Below are 21,293 nucleotides of genomic sequence, written 5' to 3' on the forward strand. Positions count from 1 at the left end.
TCAAACCAACTAAACTTTGTGCATGGCTTGGATTTGACCAGTTTTTCTGGATTCTTGGGTCCAGCCTGGTATATTTTCAGAGAAAAGGAGCCAAACCTAATTGTAGCCTGCGTTTTAATTGTAGGCATCCACAGTTCTAAACCAAGACCGCAATTGGTTGCTCCCTGTGGAAGGCCATCAGCCTTTTCAGGGTTCTGTTTTTAATCACCTCCAGCGTATCACACTTAGAATGTCCACCTCATTTGCTACCATACAACATCACACTCCACACCTTGCTCTTTTACACCTCTAGACATGTATCCAGCATATGCGCGCCAAACTTATGATAGAATCTTATTAAGCCCCCCAGCCTCATCCTTGCTTTAGCATTAACTGTCTCCAGATATTTCTCCCACTTCCCGCTGTTTTCGTAAACTAAACACAAATAACAGTCAACCACCTGAATGCTTTCTCTGTTTAGAGACCAAGCGTAGTTAACTTTAGTCCTGCCTTTTCCAAAAACTACAATTTAATTTTTTTTCATATTCAGTTTTAAATTATTGGTCTTGAAGAAATTGGCGGCATACTCAAGGCTACGCTGCCGCCCCATTGGTGTCTGGTCTATAAGAGCAGTGTCATCTGCGTATAACTGGATTGCGAAAGGCAACTTCCCCACAAATAACGGGCTAACTTTTCCCAGTGTGTCAAACTTTTTCTTTTGCAACCTGATTTGCTCATGTGAATGGACCTCATTTAATATACAATGAAGACAAATGCGAGGATTGCAAACTGCGAATATTATCAGAGACCAGGCTTTGTTGTCCATGCTGCTCAGCTGTTGTTATGAATGACCTCATTTAGTTTTCTATAGCATAGCAAAACTGTGAAAAGGTTCTGTTACTCAAGTTGTTTGACATGTTTACATTCATGAATTTGGCAAGCTTTTCAAGCCATTTGATTTATGTACTATGGGATTCGTATTTCAGAAACATGGCAAAATTTGTTTTTGTTTGCCATACATCCAATACACACATTAAGGCTCACCCGGTGTCATGATAGCTGAAAGGACTTGTGTGTAGGAGTTATTGTGAGAGCTCGTAAAAAATGCTATCATATGCCTTATTAAAATGTCTGTGTCAAAGGGAACTTTGTAAAATCTAGGAACCAGCTACCTATTGATTTGACATTTTGGCCCCTTATTTCAAGTTTGCTGTACCGGCAAACTGACCTATCATTTCTGCCGCCTGATATCCTGGAATTTCCAGGATATTACAGGTGGTAGAAAAGGTGGTAAATTCCCATTCCCATAGGACTCCATGGAAAAGATTGCTGGTCACAAATGTTTTGCCGGTCTGGGAAAATTGCTGGTCACAGAATTACCAGCAATTTTACTAGCAATTTTCTTGGACTGGGAACATTTAATGACCCCAATAGGTCACTCACTCTCCACCCAGTATAACGTATTGTGCCCACCCTGTTTTTGTGAGCAATTTCACTGCTTCTCTGTACAACATACTACAGGATCCAATTCAGACATTTAGCCGCAGTCTAAAAAAAAACATTTTTTACCATATCATCCTGCTTTGTGTTGCCCAGGCGGTTCCAGGTCTACCGGTATGATGTGCGGTACTTGTCATATGGGTACATAACCCAATACATTTGCTTTCGCTCAGCTGGCATCATAGCTGACGTGGGTACTATTATTGACAGGCATATTGTCCAGAGTGAATCCCTACAATACTTTCCAGCAAAACTCGGGACCTTTAAGGTCTGTCACAATTTTTGGTCCAATAATGAAATAGAGCTTTTTCATGTACAAAATCATTTTATCCCCTCCGTGGGCAAAAAAAAAAAACTTTGCAAAAACTGTGTTCTAATAAATGTTTAAAAAATTATTAATTTGAAATAAGAGCAAATGAAATTTCTACTCACAAAATTGGTTTTGCCAATCAACAATGTTAAATTAATGGGAAACAACACTCCAATTCATGTTGTGATAAACAGACAGTTTGCAAACGGTAAATGTAAAAGCAAAGTTTTGCATGCCAATAACATTTTTAGAGTGATAGTGTTATTTGTGTTGTATACGTCATCAGTTGACATCCATTGCATTCTTAAGGCAATGGGACTACCAGCATTTGCCACGTATTGCTACAATATGGTGGAACACTCTCTTCATATTACAGGTCATTGCCATTATTGGGAAAGGAACTCATTTTATTACAGGGTTTTGGCATAACATTGCACTTGGTATGCACACAAAGTTCGATCGGGCCAACAGCAGCTCCCACCATTTGCCAAGTATTTAGTAAATCTGCCAATATACTCACAACATATCCAAGGCATTGCCACATGTTAGCATTAAATGCCCACTTACCCACAACATTTGGCAGAAAGTTGCATCATGTGCTTGGGTACTCACACATTGGGCCGCATTACAGGTTTGGCGGTAGCCTTGCCAGTAAAGCTGACAGGCTGCCGCCAAACTTGAACATTTTTCTGGAACCCAGGAATGGGCAATTCCCCGGGTATCACAACCCTGGCGGACCCGGGAATTGACCATTGCTAACCGCTGGAAAATATTCTTCCCCATTCCCATTTCAGCCCCATAGGGCTCAATGGGAATGGAGAAGCCGGATGCACCGGCGCCATTTGTTAATGGTGCCGGTGCATGTGACATGCTCTGCTCGCGGGTGCAGGTATGGCCGCCAGGTCAGACCTGTCGGCCGCAAAGGCACCTGCGAGTAGAACTGTTAGTTTGCTGGTACGGTAACAACGGTACCGGCAAGCTTAACGGTACCATTGTTACTGTACCGGCAAACTCGTAATGAGGCCCATTGTATGTGCTATTATATGTGCATGCCAAGCTACATCATACCAGTTGCCAGGTTTTCACATGCTATTCACATGTATGCACACCTCATGCTAGGCTTTTGCATCGTTTGTATCATATGTCCAGCTAATTAAACCATGTTAGATATTGCTATTTCTAGTCTAAGTACTTCCATCATAAACCAGATATTATAATTTTCCAGATATTGACCATGTTTATCAAAAAGGGCACCTGGTTGATGCCTTGCTCTACCCAGGTGGGTAGTCACGTATGAAAGAGCAAAAATGAGCAAGGTCATGGGATACCTGGCTGATGAACGAAGGGTGAACACAAACCTATGGCGGTTACACCTTGGTAAGTGTGTACACGTTACTGTAAATGAATTCTGACAAAAAATTATGAGGACAATTCTGAGTACTGCAGTCAGATTTTTAATAAAACTGCAGTTTACGTGTTTGTAGATACACTTAACTAGGAGGTACACAAGATACGACAGTATTTACACATTTTTCAGGCATAGTAACCAGTTTGTAAGTGACAAATTTCAAATATTTGTAGCGTCTTTCCAATGCTTATACATCCGCTGAGTGGTCCTTGGGAAGGAGACCAGTGGATTTAGTGAGGTGATAGCATGTAATAATCAGCACATATACATCAAAACAATGTAGGGTTCAACAAGGACAACACAGAAAATATAACAGTCAACACAACAGTTTTTCAGCCAGAAGGTGAGCTGGGATGAGCTCTGATGGTGTGGCCTTCATCAGGACGAGACATTCCAACGCGGGAAGTATCTTGTGAGGTCTGTTGAGATAAACAGACAAGATGTTATAGGAGTGGGCACATTCGTGGGTATCTAGCACAGGTAGAGGTTTAAATACATGAAGGACCGGTGCTTACTGGAACTTGGGAGCGCACTGGCTCAGGGAGTAGCAGTGTCAGGACTACACTGGAGGATTTTCGAGGTCCTAGAAGTGGCCGTTCCTGTGGAAGTAGGAAGGACATGGAGGCTGTGTTAAGCCATAAAGAGTGGGAGAGCAACTAAGGGTTAAAAAAGGGGTAAGAGCAAATCTTACCTTAAGGAGGCCTGTTACCGCGCAAATTATTGGTGGAACAGGCTGGCGTGATGAATACGCAAAGTCAACCGCAAGCGTGAGGGGCTGCAGAAAAAAGGACACACGGGGCTCAGATTGCAGGCCTCAGAGTATAGTAAGTGTCATGGTGCATGTGAGGGCTGGTGAGGTGTGCAGGTCACAGATGGCCATGGATGAGGTGTGGCGGAAAAAATCATGAGTGGGTAACATAACATGTGTGTCCCACGAGGAAGTAGGTCTGAGCATGACTTAAAAATGGACAGAAGTGCGAATCGTTATGTTTGCGGTGTCAAAAACGTCCGTGATGCTAAAAAGGGAGTAATTATAACCTTAAAAACCCAGGCGGTGGATTAGCGGGATTGCCAGTGAAGGATATCATGCTGGGGTGAAGAAGGTGGAGGCCTAAAATGACGCTAGGCTCCCGTTCTTAAGTGAGACATGCAGCCGAGAAATAGGTGCAAGGGATCACAAAGCTGCAGTGGTTGCATGCGCGTGTACTCACCTAGGGTTAAAGGAAGGAGGAGCGCTGCAGAGCAAGCTGTCAGCGGTCGCGGTCCCTGGCTGCACACGGAGTGAGCTGGGGAGCTGACTGTGATTAAATGGGATGAACGGCCATGAGGGTGCCTGACCGAAAATGGCGCTTGGTTCCAAAGTCAACGTAAAAAACACACTCAGCCGTGGGGGAGCATAGTAGTGTGTACGCATATGCATGAAAAGATGCGTGGCTCAGAAAGGTTGTCCATGTACACGCAGGCGGGCGAAGGTCGCCTCACTGCCAGGCTAGGCAGTCCAACAGCAGCGCAAGTGCCAGTGGATGCCAAGGTAATCAACAGCACCCACAGCAACCTTTTTTTCCCAGAGGCATGCAACGAGGACGCCCGAAGAGGAGACTGGCCCAACAGGGACAACAAATGCACACCCGACAGTGGTACAACAACCAAGGACAACAGCAGAGAGGATTCCAATCTTCAGCTTATCCAACCACACAATGACGACCGCAGAAATAAACCTCCTGGAAAAGGGACTTTAATTTGTTCCGGTGGCCAAGGTCCAAGCATTCGACACAGACGTCGAACTCAAACACTTTTTCCGCAACATTCGTCTCAAATATTTCTTTGAGGTATATTTACCCTTAACATTCACCATCCGGATCCAACCCCCCATAAAAGGATAAAGAAAACACCACAGGATTACAAATTAAATCCACATTCATGCCACCACCGCACACTATCCCCTGTGAATTTGATACCTACGAGAAAATGGTAACCAACGTGATCCGGAAAAGACTCTCTAAAAGGATTTCTATCCGGATAACCTCTCCACAGAAGAAAGAAAGGCCCTCTCCTCATTTAAAGCCAATCACGCCATCACAATCAAACCTGGCGGGGGTATTGTCATCTCCAACACCACAGACTATGACACAGAATGCTTACGTCTATTGAGCGACGTCAATGCATACTCACCTCTACACAGAGATCCCACCATAGAACTGCAGGAAGAAATTTTGAGCCTGACCAACCACGCTTTACAAGAATCCTGGATATGCAACGAGGAACATCGATTTTTGAACAAAAACCACCCGCGCATCCCAGCATTTTATATACTATCCAAGGATTCACAAAAACCTCACCAATCCACCCGGTACACCTTTTGTCTCCGCTTGATTCTATACTCAACCCCCTTTCGGTCTATACCGACTTTTTTCTCAAACCCTTCATCAATAGAATGGACTCCTATCTCAAGGACAGCACAGATACCATTCTTATGTTGAATGAGATTGACATGAAACCTGAATACATCCTGGCCACCTTGGATGTGGAAGCTTTATATACATCGATACCCCAGCTAGAAAGCTTGGAAGTACTGAAACGTTTCCTCGACACCAGAAACAACATCACGGCAATCCCTACTGAGTTCATCTTGGAATGTGTCAGATTGGCCATGACCAAAAACTTTTTCCTGTTTCCTGTTCCGAGACCAATTGTATATACAGATTAAAGGGGTCAGCATGGGCGCCTCGTTCGCTCCTGACATAGCAAACCTATACATGGCCCATTATGAAGCAGAACACATCTTGTCAGCGCACAATCCCTACCAACAGAACATCATCTTATGGAAGAGATATATTGACAACGTTCTCCTCATCTGGAAAGGTAACTCTGAAGATCTGATGGCTTTCCATGGATGGCTCAACCAGCGCAACCAGCACATCAGATTCACCATACACTGGGATTTCCATGGGATCGATTTTCTAGATCTACACATCTATAGATCTGGCGACCATCTCAACACAGAACTGTTTTGCAAAGCCACTGATAGGAAAGTCTTGCTTCATTTCAACAGCTACCACCCGGAAAGCGTGAAGTACAATTTACCATACGGACAATTCCTTCGCATCAGAAGAAACCGCACCGAATGCACCTCTTTTGACAAACATGCCAATGACCTCCAAACCAGGCTCGTCGACAGGGGGTACCCTAGAAAAGCCATCAAAAATGCCAAGAAGCGGGCCGCCAACACCCACCACACTATATGTCTCACCAAAACAACCAAAAAGGAACTTGACACACTGGTATGTGTCACCACGTTTAGCCCAATCAGTGACCTCATTAAAATACCATCAAACTACACTGGCCCATCATCAGAAATGTGGGATCACTACAAAAATTCCCACTGTTTGCCATCAAGAAAAACAGGAACATCAGAGAGTCCTTGGTACACACCTTCATCGAACCCACCAAGTCTACCAGCACTCTATGGAATCTTCCACCCGTAAAAGGCCACTACCGGTGTGGCAAATGTACTGTCTGCCAATTCACTGAGACTACCAAAATATTCCAACATAATGACATTAATTGGACTCTGCAGGACCACACCAATTGCAATACGAAACAGGTCATATATGTTATAACTTGCCCTTGTGGACTCATTTACGTGGGAAAAACCATGAGACCAGTCAAGACCAGGATCTGCGAGCACCGCACGTGCATAAAAAACAAAGTACCCGATAAACCCCTTGTAGATCATTTTGTCAAGAAAAATCACACCAATATGGACCTCAAATGGGTGGTGATACAGAAAGTTACTGCCACCATCAGAGGGGGAGACGTCGACAGAATCTTAACCCGTTTAGAACAGAAATGGGTGCACAAATTAAATTCTGTCAGGTTTAAACATCTGCGTAGAGTGGAAACACTTCCTGTAATTGAGACAATGCATGCACTCCAAATTGACCTCATGGGGCACTGCTGGACTTTGTAAACGCCACCCTATCTGGTTAATATGTGCCTTTTCCTGTGTCACTGCTAAAAATAACCACCATCAAAAATGGGGCATTTCCTGTAAATATGTACATGATATGTGTCACCAAAACATGTTGTTATGCACACACCATCCATTCCATTTCTTTACCCCTCTGTAGCAGCTCTGGGCACCATTACCACCACACGCTTGACGCCGACCAATCAGCATCCTAGCCTGGCAGTGAGGCGTCCTTCGCCCGCCTGCCTGTACATGGACAACCTACCTGAGTCACACATCTTTTCATGCGTATGCGTACACACCACTATGCTCCCCCATGGCTGAGTGTGTTTTTTACTTTGACTTTGGAACCAAGCGCCATTTCCGGTCAGGCACCCTCACGGGTACCCCGGCCTTGTGCACCTCATCATGGCCGCTCACCCCATTTAATCACAGTCAGCTCCCCAGCTCACTCCGTGCACAGCCAGGGACCGCGACCGCTGACAGCTTGCTCTGCAACGCTCATCCTTCCTTTAACCCTAGGTGAGTACACGCGCATGCAACCACTGCAGCTGTGTGATCCCTTGCACCTATTTCTCAGCTGCATGTCTCACTTAAGAACGGGAGCCTAGCCTCCATTTTAGACCTCCACCTTCTTCACCCCAGCATGACATCCGGCACTGGCTAATCCACCGCCTGGGTTTTTAAGGTTGTAATTACTCACTTTTTAGCATCACAGACGTTTTTGACACCACAAACACAACGATTCGCACCATTTTTAAGTCATGCTCAGACCTACTTCCTCGTGGGACACACATGTTATTTTACCCACTCGTGATTTTATCCACCACACCTCATCCGTGGCCATCTGTGACCTGCACGCCTCACCAGCCCTCACGTGCGCCATGACACTTATTATACTCCGAGGCCCGCAATCTGAGCCCCGTGTGTCCTTTTTTCTGCAGCCCCTCACGCTTGCGGTTGACTTTGCGTATTCATCACGCCAGCCTGTTCCACCCATTATTTGCGCAGTAACAGGCCTCCTTAAGGTAAGCTTTGCTCTTACCCCTTTTTTAACCCTTAGTTGCTCCCCCACTCTTTATGGCTTAACACAGCCTCCATGTCCTTCCTACTTCCACAGGAACGGCCACTTCTAGGACCTCAAAAATCCTCCAGTGTACTCCTGACACTGCTACTCCCTGAGCCACTGCACTCCCAAGTTCCGGTAAGCACTGGTCCTTCATGTATTTAAACCTCTACCTGTGCTAGATACCAACGAATGTGCCCACTCCTATAACATCTCGTCTGTTTATCTCAACAGACCTCACAAGATACTTCCCGCTTTGGAATATCTCGTCCTGATGAAGGCCACACCATCAGAGCTCATCCCAGCTCACCTTCTAGCCGAAACACTGTTGTGTTGACTGTTATATTTTCTGTGTTGTCCTTGTTCAACCCTACATTGTTTTGATGTATATGTGCTGATTATTACATGCTATCACCTCACTAAATCCACTGGTCTCCTTCCCAATGACCCCTCAGTGGATGTGTAAACATTGGAAAGGCGCTACATATATTTGAAATTTGTCACTTACAAACTGGTTACTATACCTGAAAAATGTGTAAATACTGTCATATCTTGTGTAACTTCTAGTTAAGTGTATCTACAAACACGTAAACTGAAGTTTTATTAAAAATCTGACTGCATTACTCAGAATTGTCCTGATACATTTTTGTCAGAATTCATTTACAGTAACGTGCACACACTTACCAAGGTGTAACCCCCATAGGTGTGTGTTCACCCTTCGTTCATCAGCCAAGTATCCCATGACCTTGCTCAGTTTTTCTCTTTAATACAGATATTGACCATGAACATGAAACCATTTGAAGATATTGCTCTCGTATTCCCAGGTCCAGCATATTTTACCTATTGGCATCACATGCCTCGGTAATCACACCATTTTAAAGACATTACCTTCACTTGCCCTGATACTAATATCATTTGCCGGGTGCGCCCATTAAATGTCCTCATAATACCATTTACCAGGTTCAGGGAATGGCAGCGATATATCAGGGATGATGCTGCTTGGCTTCTTTTTTCGGAAGGGAGAGAAATGTGAAATGGCATCCCTTCTCTCTCCCTGTCCTGCCCATCCCCCTACAAAGCCAATGAAAAGGGGGAGCATGGTGGTCTGTGCTCCTTTTCCTCTCCTTTTTAATACTGCAATGTAAGCACATGACTGTCTGTGCCTCTGTTTTCCCTGCATGCCAGAATATCTGTTTGGGAGAAGGTGTATTCTAGTGACAGCAAAAATCCAGCCATAAACTGCTTTAAGGCAATTATACACATACCCTTTAATTAGCTGTTTTCAAGTTCAAGGCCTACCAAAAGAATATAAAACCAGAAAGAAATGTGTTCCATAATAGAGCCACACCCACGGATGTCTCCTGCAACAAAGTTACACTACTTTATTTTCCCATTTCGATCACTGGCGAGATGTGGTAACATTTGCATTGCCCGTTGATGAGACGCACCGGCGCATGATGTGCCACCTTAAGATGCATTGAGTGGAAACCTGCTAGTATGGCGTTTCCCTCACTCATCAATGTGAAATAATACCTGGTCGTGTACAGCCATTCTGAGGTCTTGGGCATATTCAATCCAGGGTGATGTGCCCACATTTTCTTTTAGGATTGAGCCATGTTCTCTGCTCAATAAAACTGCATAATAAAGACTTATTGTGCCCAACCCACTTACGGGCCATTGGACTCTTCAAATATTGAACAACATGGCCCTAGAGTTATGCAGCATCGCCTGCGATATGTAACATTGCCTGAGATTAGAGGCAGACAGTGACCCCGTATGGTCTGATTGTGGTCCGGTGGGGTAAAGAGCGGGGGGATCTAATCCGATGCTACCTGAAACGTTAATTTAAGTGAAGCAGACCTTTTGTATGAATCAACATACTATACCTCATGTGTCACATGTCCTCCATGAACCTTTAAATATACATTGTGTGGTGAGGGGCAGGGGAGTTATTAGCAATTTCGGGTTTCTCAAAACACTTTCTTATTTACATTTCAGGGATGAAAGTCCCTCATTGCTGTTTATGCCGTGATGAGCTACTTACTGCTGGACAAACAACTCAGGTGGGTTGATGTATTATTTTAGCTCCCATGACCTGCAGAACACAATTTCACCAATGGTAACATGAGTACCATTGCATAGAGTTTTGCATTCATAGACAAGATTGGGTTACTGTGCAGTAGAGAAAGGGGTGTCGATTTGAAAGAAGGCTCCACTGGGCAAGCATCATTGTCTTCCTCATACCCTGAGTTCTGTACATTTCAGTATTAAACACATGTGTTTGGGTTTAAGGTTTTGTAGTATAGTCCTGTCAGCACCATTCATTTTTATGCACTACAAAAGATGTATTTATCGGATCAGATGAGTCTGAATTAAATTACCCTTTTTTCTACAGTGTTTTGTAAAATCACAATAAATAAATAAAAAACATTTAATGAAAAAAATAACTTTTATTACATGTGCACACTTATTATGAAACACATAAAGCAAAATATAACGCTCATTGCAATATGATTGTACATACGTGTTCTGAAACACATAACGCAAAATGTAACGCTCATTGCAATACAACAACTCTATTGTTTATTTAACAGAAAATGATTAAGCAACCTTTTCATTTCTATCTCTGTTTTGTTGTATAGGAGGCTAAAACCATCAGAAAGGGAAATACTGTCAGCGATCTACAGACCAGCAATACAGGGAGAACTTTTAGAGAGGTTCCCACTTCTGAGGACCATTAACTTGAAAAAAAACATAAGAGCCAGTTAATGGCAACTAAAGCTTTTTTTTTCTCAGTAGTTTTCACTTGCAACATTTGATTGCCAGAATGCAAGGAAGACGCACAGAAGGTACTCATTCCCTGCGGTGATGTGGGTCACCACACTGAAATGTGAACACTTATAATACGCATGCATATCTTAAGACTTACAGGAAACCATGTCATTGACCTTCCGGCAAGGAAATACCCTCCAACGGTTCCTCGACTTGCACGTACAGAAGACTGAAAGACAAAAAGTGCCCTCTATCATTATTTACTTATTGCACTGTTGCAGTGACATTGTTGAATTCTGTCACTATCTTATCATACTAGACCACTGTATTTTTAGCATAACCTAAAAGATGGTATTAGCAAAATTGACATAAAACATATATATATGGGGGTGTGTTAGGGTATGTATTAGGTTGAGGGGAAGTTGAGGGGAGCAGGGGGAGTCTCCCCCTTAATTTTAGACCAAGTAAAAGGTCAAATAATTTAGATCAAATGTGATTAGGTCAAATGTTTTAGGTCAAATAGTTCCAAACCTATAAGACTGCTATCTGTCAACCAGCGCAAAGGACAAGATTGTATAATAAGACTGTGAGGAAAAAGAAAACAATATAAGTCATATGAATAATGTTGGGGTTAGAAGAATTGCTAACAAAAATGGGGTTTTGGAGGCATACACAAGGGAAGTAGGAGAGCATGTGATTTGTGAGTGAAGAGGGGCTTGGAGAGAGCCTCCTATTAAAATACATGAGCACAATTAAAATAAAAAAGGGTCGAGGTTGGAGAAGGATAACATATACTTGTTCAAAATGAGGATGCCTAGACAAATAGAAAGCCTATTTTGCAGAGATCAGCACAATAGGTAGACTCAACTGGCAATTGAATTATAGATATAGAACTGCACATTAGATCTTTGACTATCCAACAGTTTATCCATTTCATAGGTATACAGTCTTCACAAGTACCTGTCAGCAGCAGAATATGATCTACACAAACAATTCAAAAAATCTATTAAAGAGTTAAACATATACAGGATTAATAATAACAATGTACATAAGCACCATGACCTACTATAAATAATGTTCTACTGATGTCATTGCTTTTGGGACTGGGCATAATCACAGCCCAATACATAGGGACCCTTAGCCTGAGACTCAACCCTCCTTTTCTAATATTCTGCAATGTTTCCAAATCCAGGGGTGCACAGCCGTTTTATCCTGAGGCTGGCTTTTAGAGTCAGTATGTAAGCTTCATGAATGTATAAGCTTTCATTTTACGCCCACACTATCACGCTATACATGGGAACAATGACCATGAAATTCTGACGGAACAGGTGCGTGTCATACAACATTGCCATCCACTGTGATCAGTTTATGGCTACAATGCTCGATAACGGTGTGTCACTAAGAGATTAATTAGTTTGTGTGTCTTCTAACACTTGGTGTTCGTGAATTGCAATACCTTCAACTGTCTGTGTAAGACAATGGGCCTCATTACAAGTGAGGCGGTAAGGGGTTAACGGAGCCAGTAAACGTGCCTGCGCCTTTAACCCCGTACCGCCTTATTACGAGGTCCCCTCGCAGGTCCCGCTCTGGACGTCTGGTCAGACCAGACGTCCTTTGCGGGTCCCATGAGGGGACCAGCATGCTAACAACGGGCCAGTCATTAACGGGCCCATTGTTAGCATGCTCCCCTTTCCCAGGGAATGGGGATGGTCCTGGTCCAGGTTTCCTGAATAGGAAAATACTGTGCCCTCCAATGTTGGAATGGCCCGGTATTTCCCCATTCAGGGACCACAGACCTGGACCCCAGTTTCGAGGCAGCCTTTATTAAGGGCATGGCTGCCTCCAAACTCGTAGTGAGGCCCAATTTCTTGTCTTGTCATGTGGAATTAAATATGAAGATTGGTGGCCATGTTGCTTCACAGTTGTTCCTGCAGAGACGCTGATGGTGAATGTGCTACAATATAATACATTGTTTCCCAAGGAATTACACACTGTTAGATATGTTAACATTTATTGCCACTCATCTACCAAGTAAGCAGTTGCCCTGAAGAAGGCTGGTTCTTTCAATATCATTCACCCTACAAGCCAAAACTCCAGTTGGCAAGATCACCAACTGTGGAAACCAGTCAAATATGTTCCTGACCTTAGTACAAGTTGTCAGCCTTATATGTTGTCAGTAAATAACCTATGGCATATTTTGATCAGTGTCAAATGAACACTAGATATTACAGTGCCAGCCAAGATTAGGCACCTGTCATGTGTATAGATCACATACATTGCAAGCTTTGTACAGATTGCTTGTTTTACACTGAATAGTGTGTTGAGATATGGATGGATCTGGGGGGTTGTAGGTAGGTTATGTGGTGTGTTGGAGAATGATGAGGCAGTGAGAAGGAACTATGTAAAAGGTTCTTGGACTACCTGTTATCTACTCTGCTTTTTACACATGTTAAATTATAAATTTTATGAATTTTCAATAAAATAAAACAGATATTTTAGACTAAATAATCTAGTTGGATTACCAATGGTTGAGTATTACATCCAATTAGTTAGACAGGATCCTTTTTTGATGTGGAAAATGAAATGAGCACCAATCCCAGTAACCACTATGCACTTAATGAGTTAAGCTTTATCACAGATACATCTGTTAAATATATATATATCTGCCTTTTCTTAGTTTCACAAAATGCTCTGTGATGTCATACAAATTAGTTATTTATTTATAATTGATTATTTAAAATGCACTTAATGCCCAGAATTTTGTAAGCACAAACCCGGGGATCGAACCTGTGTTGCTCCCTGTCTTCTTGCTTCCAAGGTGAGCATGTTGCCTTTGAGCTATCCTCCCGACACAACAGTTACTAATACTCATGTGTGCTATTTTAACCTTTCCTTTTCTCACGGGGGTATTTTTGAGAGAGTACAAATGGGGCGTACCAAACTCTTCGTTTTGGAATGGGAACCTTCTATCAGAAAATAATGTAAACAATTGCTCTAGACAATCTCCCCTACTGAAGTCTGTCCTTGAGGGTCCACCTTCTGCAAGCAAAGTCTGCAGCTCTGGATGGTCTCTTGGATCCATATCTTCTAGACAGGGTTGCATCTCCTCCTACTCTGACTCATCAGAAGAGGGTTTTTCAGGGGATTCCTTTGGCATAGCTCAGCCTCAGCTGGTGGTTAGGACACATGGGGGACCTCTAGGTTTTCAACAGGAACCTTTTTCCTAGTGGAGGTTTTGGGCTTGGGGCCCTTCTCTACTTTAGAGACTCTAGGTTTCCCCTTGGTCTCAGATGAAAGACCTCTTCATGTTGCCTCACTGGCTTTCCCTGTCAACTCCCTTCTCTTCCTAGAAGGTAGGTTAGGTATGCTGGTGACTACACCTATAGCCTTCAAATCATTGCCCAACAGTACCCTTCCTGGAACTTATGAATTCACACTTACAGGTATATTTACAGTGATCTCATTGTACTGGGCACATGTAGATAGGACCTCCTGCTAACTTGGTAAGCCTTTTGGGAGTCTTAATAACTTCCTCAGGTTGAATGAAACTTTCTTTCTACCGCAGTTATACTGGCCCGAGTGTCTGTAATTGCTGATCTGTCTGCTTCGGCATAGTGCACCTGGATTACCCTCTAATTCGGGCACTGGTCCATGCCCACCAGCCACTCACGCGCACTGCCCCTGGCAACCCTTACACTTGGGGTTGTATCTGTTACCCTACAGTCCTCTTACCTGCACTTACCAGACACCCCCAGTCTGTGCTCAAAAACTGCACTTGCTACATTGCTGGGTGCACTACCTTTTTTGTATTGTTGTAGCCCTTGCTCAGCACTTTCCATTTCTCCCCTCTCCCTTAAACTTTCCCCCTTCCTTCTACCCTGCACTTGCACGTTCTCAATGTCACTGGGCCTAGTAAGATCGTTGTTTGGTCTTCCCTTGTTCCCCTCCCTTGCCTCGTCGCGCTCTGATCACTTGTGTACGAACTCGAAACAAATAAAATATCGTATCACATCATAGGCTTTGATAATATACTTTACTCAAAAAGACAAGTACACCTTTCTCAAATATATGCTGGAAGTGATTATTAGGAATGAACAATGTACACCTTTAGAAGGAACCAGTTTACAATATAGCACAATATAATAATGCACATTTTGTAGATGTGATTGGCCAGAATACTGACCATTTGCTCTCAAAATGTACTTTGGATAACACTCAAATAAAAGAAAATGTTTATTTATCTGAGCACCAAGCCAATGTTAAATTTGGTAAGCTTGGCACTGATTGGTTGATAATGCTGCTAAATACACACATTTGTTACAGCATGCACAAGCACAAATAATTAACAAATACTAGAAATTACAAACACAATTGTGAACCCTGAAACCTGGACCTCTGATCCCTTACAAGCTCTGTCTGTACCCCAGCACCCTGCCCATACCCTATCCATGTATCCTTATCTTCCCCATCTTGTGATGGCCATGTATATCTTCAAATACGAGGCCAGTTCACACCTCACGGGTTGGCTCTGCTGCTCTCATTCAATTTGTGTTGAATACAAAACGCTAGGCTTGCTGGTAAACATGAGATCTTGTGATTGAATCTCAATAATGCCTCCAGTGTAGCCCTGTTTTTTCTTGCCCTGGCGGCATGTGTGCATTCTTTCCCAGGGAGTAACTACAATGGTGCCACACTCCGGACGAGCTGTACAGAAAGGGGTGCTTAGCAACTTGCAAGACAATTCAGCAGAAAACGGGCTATCCTGGATTATATAATAAGAATAAGGCACAGTAGATAGGGAAGAATGGGTGTTTAGCCCTACCAGCTTATTATATCACAAACAACACAAGCCAAAATATACTGTTCTATACCATCCTCACTCTGGAACATCCATTTATTTAGTGGGGTTATGGTGGCCCTTGAGAAGACCCACCAACACACATTTACCATTGGCCTGCAACAATTCACAGTTTAGCACTTTTGTTAAGAGTTCAAACACCCTTCTCTCTAAACTAATGCTGGCACCTTTTCGTTTAACTAGTTGCTGAAATTGCCCAGTGCCCTTAGGGGCCCCACTTGAATCACTGCCCTTGTACAAACACAGTACCTTTGTCCCATTGAAATGTCCATGGATTCTTGCCATGATGGTCTGCCCTGCAAGCTCTGCCATAGGTTTCTGCACCAGGCTATAGTTCTTCAAACCCCTATGGAAAGAGGCACAGTCTTTCTCTGTGGTGGTGCAGCTATTAACTTATGGGGCTTGTGGTGGTGCAGGTGAAATTGTAGGGATTATTTGTTAGCTAGGGCTGCGTCATTCCGGGCTGATGATCCTGACACACTCCTTCACCCTCCCCACCCCCGGCCACAACGGACATAGTGACCTGGAACACCACATACCTCCAGTCTCCAGTTATGTCCTAGCTTCACTGCCCACCCTATTGGCTCTGAGGTGTACCTCACAAGCTCCCTCGCCAGTGTGGGTAGCTGTGAGCATACAGCCTGGGCAGGCAGGGTTTTGTAGATCTTTACGCCCACCTAGTCTGTCCACAGGAGGAGCTGACTGCTCCTCACCAGTTATTGTCATCTTCAACCCGGGCTGCTCCATGCACATGGTCCAGGTTTAGAGGATGTCTACTGGGCCTGCATTGGAGCAGTGTGCCATGTACCAAGGCCATACCACCTGTACAGAACCACTCTGCTCAGCTTGCCAGCAGTGCCACTAGGCTGGCCAGCCCTGATCTTTTTCGGAACACCATCCCTACACAGCCTGTATTGTCAGTATCTTCCAGCCCACCCAGCCTGGCCACATGGTGGGCTGTGCTGCACTGCATGCTGCTCTTCTGTTCCTGTGCTGCACCACACAAGCAGCCGGAGTCGAGATCTTGTGGAGCCACCTGGCCTGGCACCCAGGTGGGCCGACATGTCCTCAGGCCCAGTGGGTGCCTGGGCTGTACCAAGCACACAGGCAGTGGCTCACACATCACGCTAGGTTGCTCGTAGAACATGCAGCCCAACTCTTCAAGTTCCACAGCCACCAGGGAGCATAGGTATGGCATCCTTTCGCCGACACCCGTTTTTATGAGTGTTTTTACGAAAATCTCCATCCACATTTTTTGGGGGTGGGGATGGGGGTGGGAAAGGGCAAATAAAGGGTTGGGGAAAGGGAAGTAAAAAAATAGCAAAATGAAGGGGGGCTTTGTGGGGGAACCCTCCAAAAATAATAAAACACACCTTTGATGACGTTTTTTATAAAAACCCCAGCAGCAAAACACCCGTCTTAAAAATGGGTGTCGGTGAAATTACATGGAATAAGAGCATATAGGCCCTTCCCTCTTTCCTCACTCCTTTCTCCAACTATTCTCCCCTATAGTTCTTCATCAGCCTCCTCATGTCCCTGCAGTGGAATCATTGTGGAATTTAAGTACACAGCCTCTGGCCAGGGAGACATGCGAATTCTCTCCAGTTTGTTAATATTCAATAGTTCCTGCACAGTGAGAATCCTATGGTATAGTAAAAACACATATACTATAATAAAGAAACATTCACTCCACTGTATCTCTGTATTCATTTCTATCACTAAGCTCCCTACTTACCTTATACTGATAACACAGTTTTACCTGTGCCCATAGGTAACCTCATACCTAAACAAGCCCCATTCAGACCAAGGGTTTCATCTCCATTTTGGCAATTCCCCTTTACCCTTGAACTCATCTTTTAATCTGCATTTTCCATTTACTTCTTGTCACATCTACACAGTCTTCCCCCCTCTTTGATTTCCCTAGACCTGGCTTTCTTTCCCAAGTCAAGTTCTGAACCACCATGCAGTACCTCCTGCGTGTTCCTACTTCACTGCAATGCACTGCCGCTCCGGTCAAGCACATCTTCTGGCCCAGTGCACAATCTCTTACAGTGCCTCTGCTCCAAGCATCCACTTTTGCTCGCCTACTGTTGGGTCAAATGAAACCTAAGTCCTTGCTTATATCTGGTGAAGGACCTCCTTAGTGAAGAGGAAAGGTGACGTAATGATAATATAGAGTAAGATAAAGAAAAGAGAGGGGAAACGGGATCTCATTAATTGCGGAAGAAAGGAAGTGCTTCAAGTTAAATATATGTGTGGGCAAGGGGATTGAAGTATGGTCTAAACCGTTGTATGAATACGTGTGATTTTGTTGTGTTGGCCCATTGTATGATGGGCCTGGGAACCCTTTGCCCAGCATAAGTGGGCGTAAGGAGGTACATTCCCTCATCTTGAAGATGAGACTGAGGAAGGGTCTACACCATTGTGTATTTAATTGTGTTTTATTTATTTGTGGTTTAAGGTGTTTTTTGAATTGTTGTAGTGTGAAGTGGTGGTTGTTGAGTTGTGTGAAGAGAGGTGGAGTGTAATACGTGTGTGCTGCAAGGTGCCAAGGGAATGGGCAGGAGGAACAGGGAGTGTGGGCAGAGTTGGAAGGGAGGGGTAGATTGATGTGCAGGAAGCATAAGATTATTACAAGTCTAGTATTAGAGGTAACTATGAGTTCCTTCAACCCACTTGAATACATGTGTACAGCACTCGCGTTATATTGGGAGAAAATTATGAAGTACCATAGGGAGTGGGTTGCTGATACAAGATGAGAGATGTACAAGCCTTGGCCCAAAGAAGGAGCACATTATATCGATGCTCTGGGCCAACTGTATACTTATTTAGCTATGCAATTTAAAGGAAGGAGAATACCTGGAAAGGCATTCTCGAACTTTGGTGGAGGATTTGGAAGATATCCCGTGGACCCTAAAAAGGGAGAAATTATAATACAAGTGCCCTGTGTACCACCCCCACCTTGTTAACCCCCATGTTCTGTGACACACCTACAATCCCAACAGCCTGCCATCCCCACAGGGGTGTTATCCCATACAAACAGCAGCAGGTTATACTAATCCCGGGTATGTGCCCCATGCAGCCCATGCGACAGAGAGCTTCCGCACCTTATGAAATTGTCACACAGCCCCCAGCAGCAAATGCAACACAATCCATTAGTTATGGAGATAGAGAATAGGGCACAGATAGACTTAGAAATAGCGTTGCAAAGGACAGAGGCAGAGCTTGTGCAAGTAAATCTAGAATGGGAACAAGGGTGAAGAGCACCAATGATCACTGATGACCGGAGAGCTGGTTATATTTTCTTTAGAATTGATAATACCGCATTTAGGGATATACATGTTGGAACAAAGGATGATGGATGAAACAATGAGAAGTATCAAGAGGGACTACCATGGGCAGGCAGTTTAAACTACAAGTCAATCAGGTCAGATGCCGATGCAGGAGTAGCAGAGGAGGAGGAATGGGAACAGAAGAGGAACAGGGAGAAGAAATGCCGTCCAGGGTGACATAGAGTAGAGAGGTTGTGGAGGACCAAGACTGAGAGTTCGACCCGGCCGCATGATGGTTGTGAAGGAGAAGCATGAGGGAAGAAAGTCACTGGCTAAGCAGGTGTGAACACAGTTTCCATTGTTACATAAAGCTCCTGTCAGAGAACAGTATGTGCCCTGGTCACAGATGACTGCAAACAATTTAATGAAGGGACTGCAATCACTCACAGCAGGAGCTGGCAAATGGAAGTATGCACTTGAAAAACCACCCACAAGTATTGAACCAGAGGTTGGAGACATGAACAGCTTCTTAGCTGCATTGCTAGGAGACCAAGCAAATGATATTTGGAAAATGGTGGGTTACACAGGGGAACAAATGGAGCATATTTTAACAATTGTCAGCCTAAAATGCGGGCTGCCTTGAAGGCAGCATGTACCAACACACCGGACATACATGCAATCAATATGAAAGAAGATCAAGATCTGGACCAAAATATACTACAGATTCAGGAGATGTGGAGGGCTGAGACAGGGAAACCATGGGATAAGACTATAGCAGTAGTATACCATATGTTAAAGAAAGGCCTTCCAAAAGAGGTACAGAAAGTAGGGCTAGAGGCTAAGGGATGGGTAGAGATTTGGGCAATTATAGTACATCATGGCAGGTGCCAGCAGAAGAAAGAAAAGGAAGTGGTGGACAATACGCAGAAGGCTGAAGCGAAGTTAGTACAGAAGAAATTAGCAGAGTTGAGCAAAGAAGGAGCAGTGATTAAGGGTCCACCTGTAGAACTGACCGTGGCACTGGAGTAAACAGAAGGTTACCAAGTGAGAGGGGGATTTCAACACGAGCAAGGAGATAGAGGAGAAGGATTTGGATGGATGGGGCTGAGATCTGGTGGACCAAGACCATGTTGGTCATGTGGAGACTGGGCCATTTTGCACAAAAATGTCAGAGTAGGCAAGCGTATGTGTATGATTCCTGCGCATATCCCAGCAGACCAGTGGCCCATGATACACATAAAGTTGTATGGATTATGCCTCCAAGTGCCCTGTATCGTATGGTACCATAACAGGTGACCCAGCAGGGACAGCAGCCCTATTATCAATATCAGGGGCCAGCACCACAACAGATGCAACCTCCAGCACCCAATATCTGCTAGTGTATGCACAGCAATAGACACATCACCACAATTATGGGACAAAAATGGCCTGCCGCATGGCACAGTGGTAGAGGTGAGTGTGGTAGGTGGATACCCCTTCATATTCCCATGCATGAACACATGTCCAGATTAGGACAGCCCACAGAGAGCCCTGACATGCTTAGTCCTATCAGTCACTGCCAACCGGGAAGAGGAACCCTTGGTAGGTATCATTTGTTTTCATGTTTGACACAGGTGCAACAAAATTATGTATAAAGGAAGGGTGCTTCCCCTTATCAGGAAAGGTAATGGACATGCATGTGTTCTCTGGGGCAATACATTTCGTTCCATATACAGAAGACTTACCCATAATGGTAGGTAATCAAGTGGTGTTAGCTCTGCTACTGTTTGCAACTGCAACACTGGTGAACTTGTTAGGCAGGGATCTGCTAAGCAATCTAAATATGACAATGTCATTAATATAAGTGGGGTAGTGTGTTCCACACCAGGCATTTGTTATGCTAGATATGTGGCAATCACACAAGCATTGCACATTGAAAAGGGGATAACTGTGGACTCAGATTTGTTTATGTGTGGAACAACTGTGTTGTTGAGTTGAGTTCCAGCTATAAGAAACAAAGCATGGAGGGTTTCATCAGAATTATTTGTTTAGGCAACCCGTACCCCAGGACCATGCGCTAGGTACCATAATTACACCAGATTTGGAGGGGTTGCGGATTACTGACCACACAAAAGTGTTCATAGAGACTGGAGAGGATGGAGATGAGTGGCATACAGTT

The 21,293-nt window shown here is 44.1% G+C and overlaps 1 protein-coding gene across 2 annotated transcripts in view; it reads right to left on the reverse strand.

Annotated features, from left to right (window-relative positions):
• Window positions 1-21,293, reverse strand: part of SLC5A9 (solute carrier family 5 member 9) — a 702,002-nt gene that overhangs the window by 403,936 nt on the left and 276,773 nt on the right. For both annotated transcript variants that reach the window (XM_069642236.1, XM_069642237.1), the window contains exon 3: window positions 11,163-11,234. In XM_069642236.1, coding sequence (XP_069498337.1) covers window positions 11,163-11,234 — 72 coding nt within the window. The remainder of the gene's footprint in view (window positions 1-11,162; window positions 11,235-21,293) is intronic.

This window comes from Ambystoma mexicanum, chromosome 1q (genome assembly GCF_040938575.1).
Source record: "Ambystoma mexicanum isolate Mex_15411 chromosome 1q, UKY_AmexF1_1, whole genome shotgun sequence".
NCBI lineage: Eukaryota > Metazoa > Chordata > Amphibia > Caudata > Ambystomatidae > Ambystoma > Ambystoma mexicanum.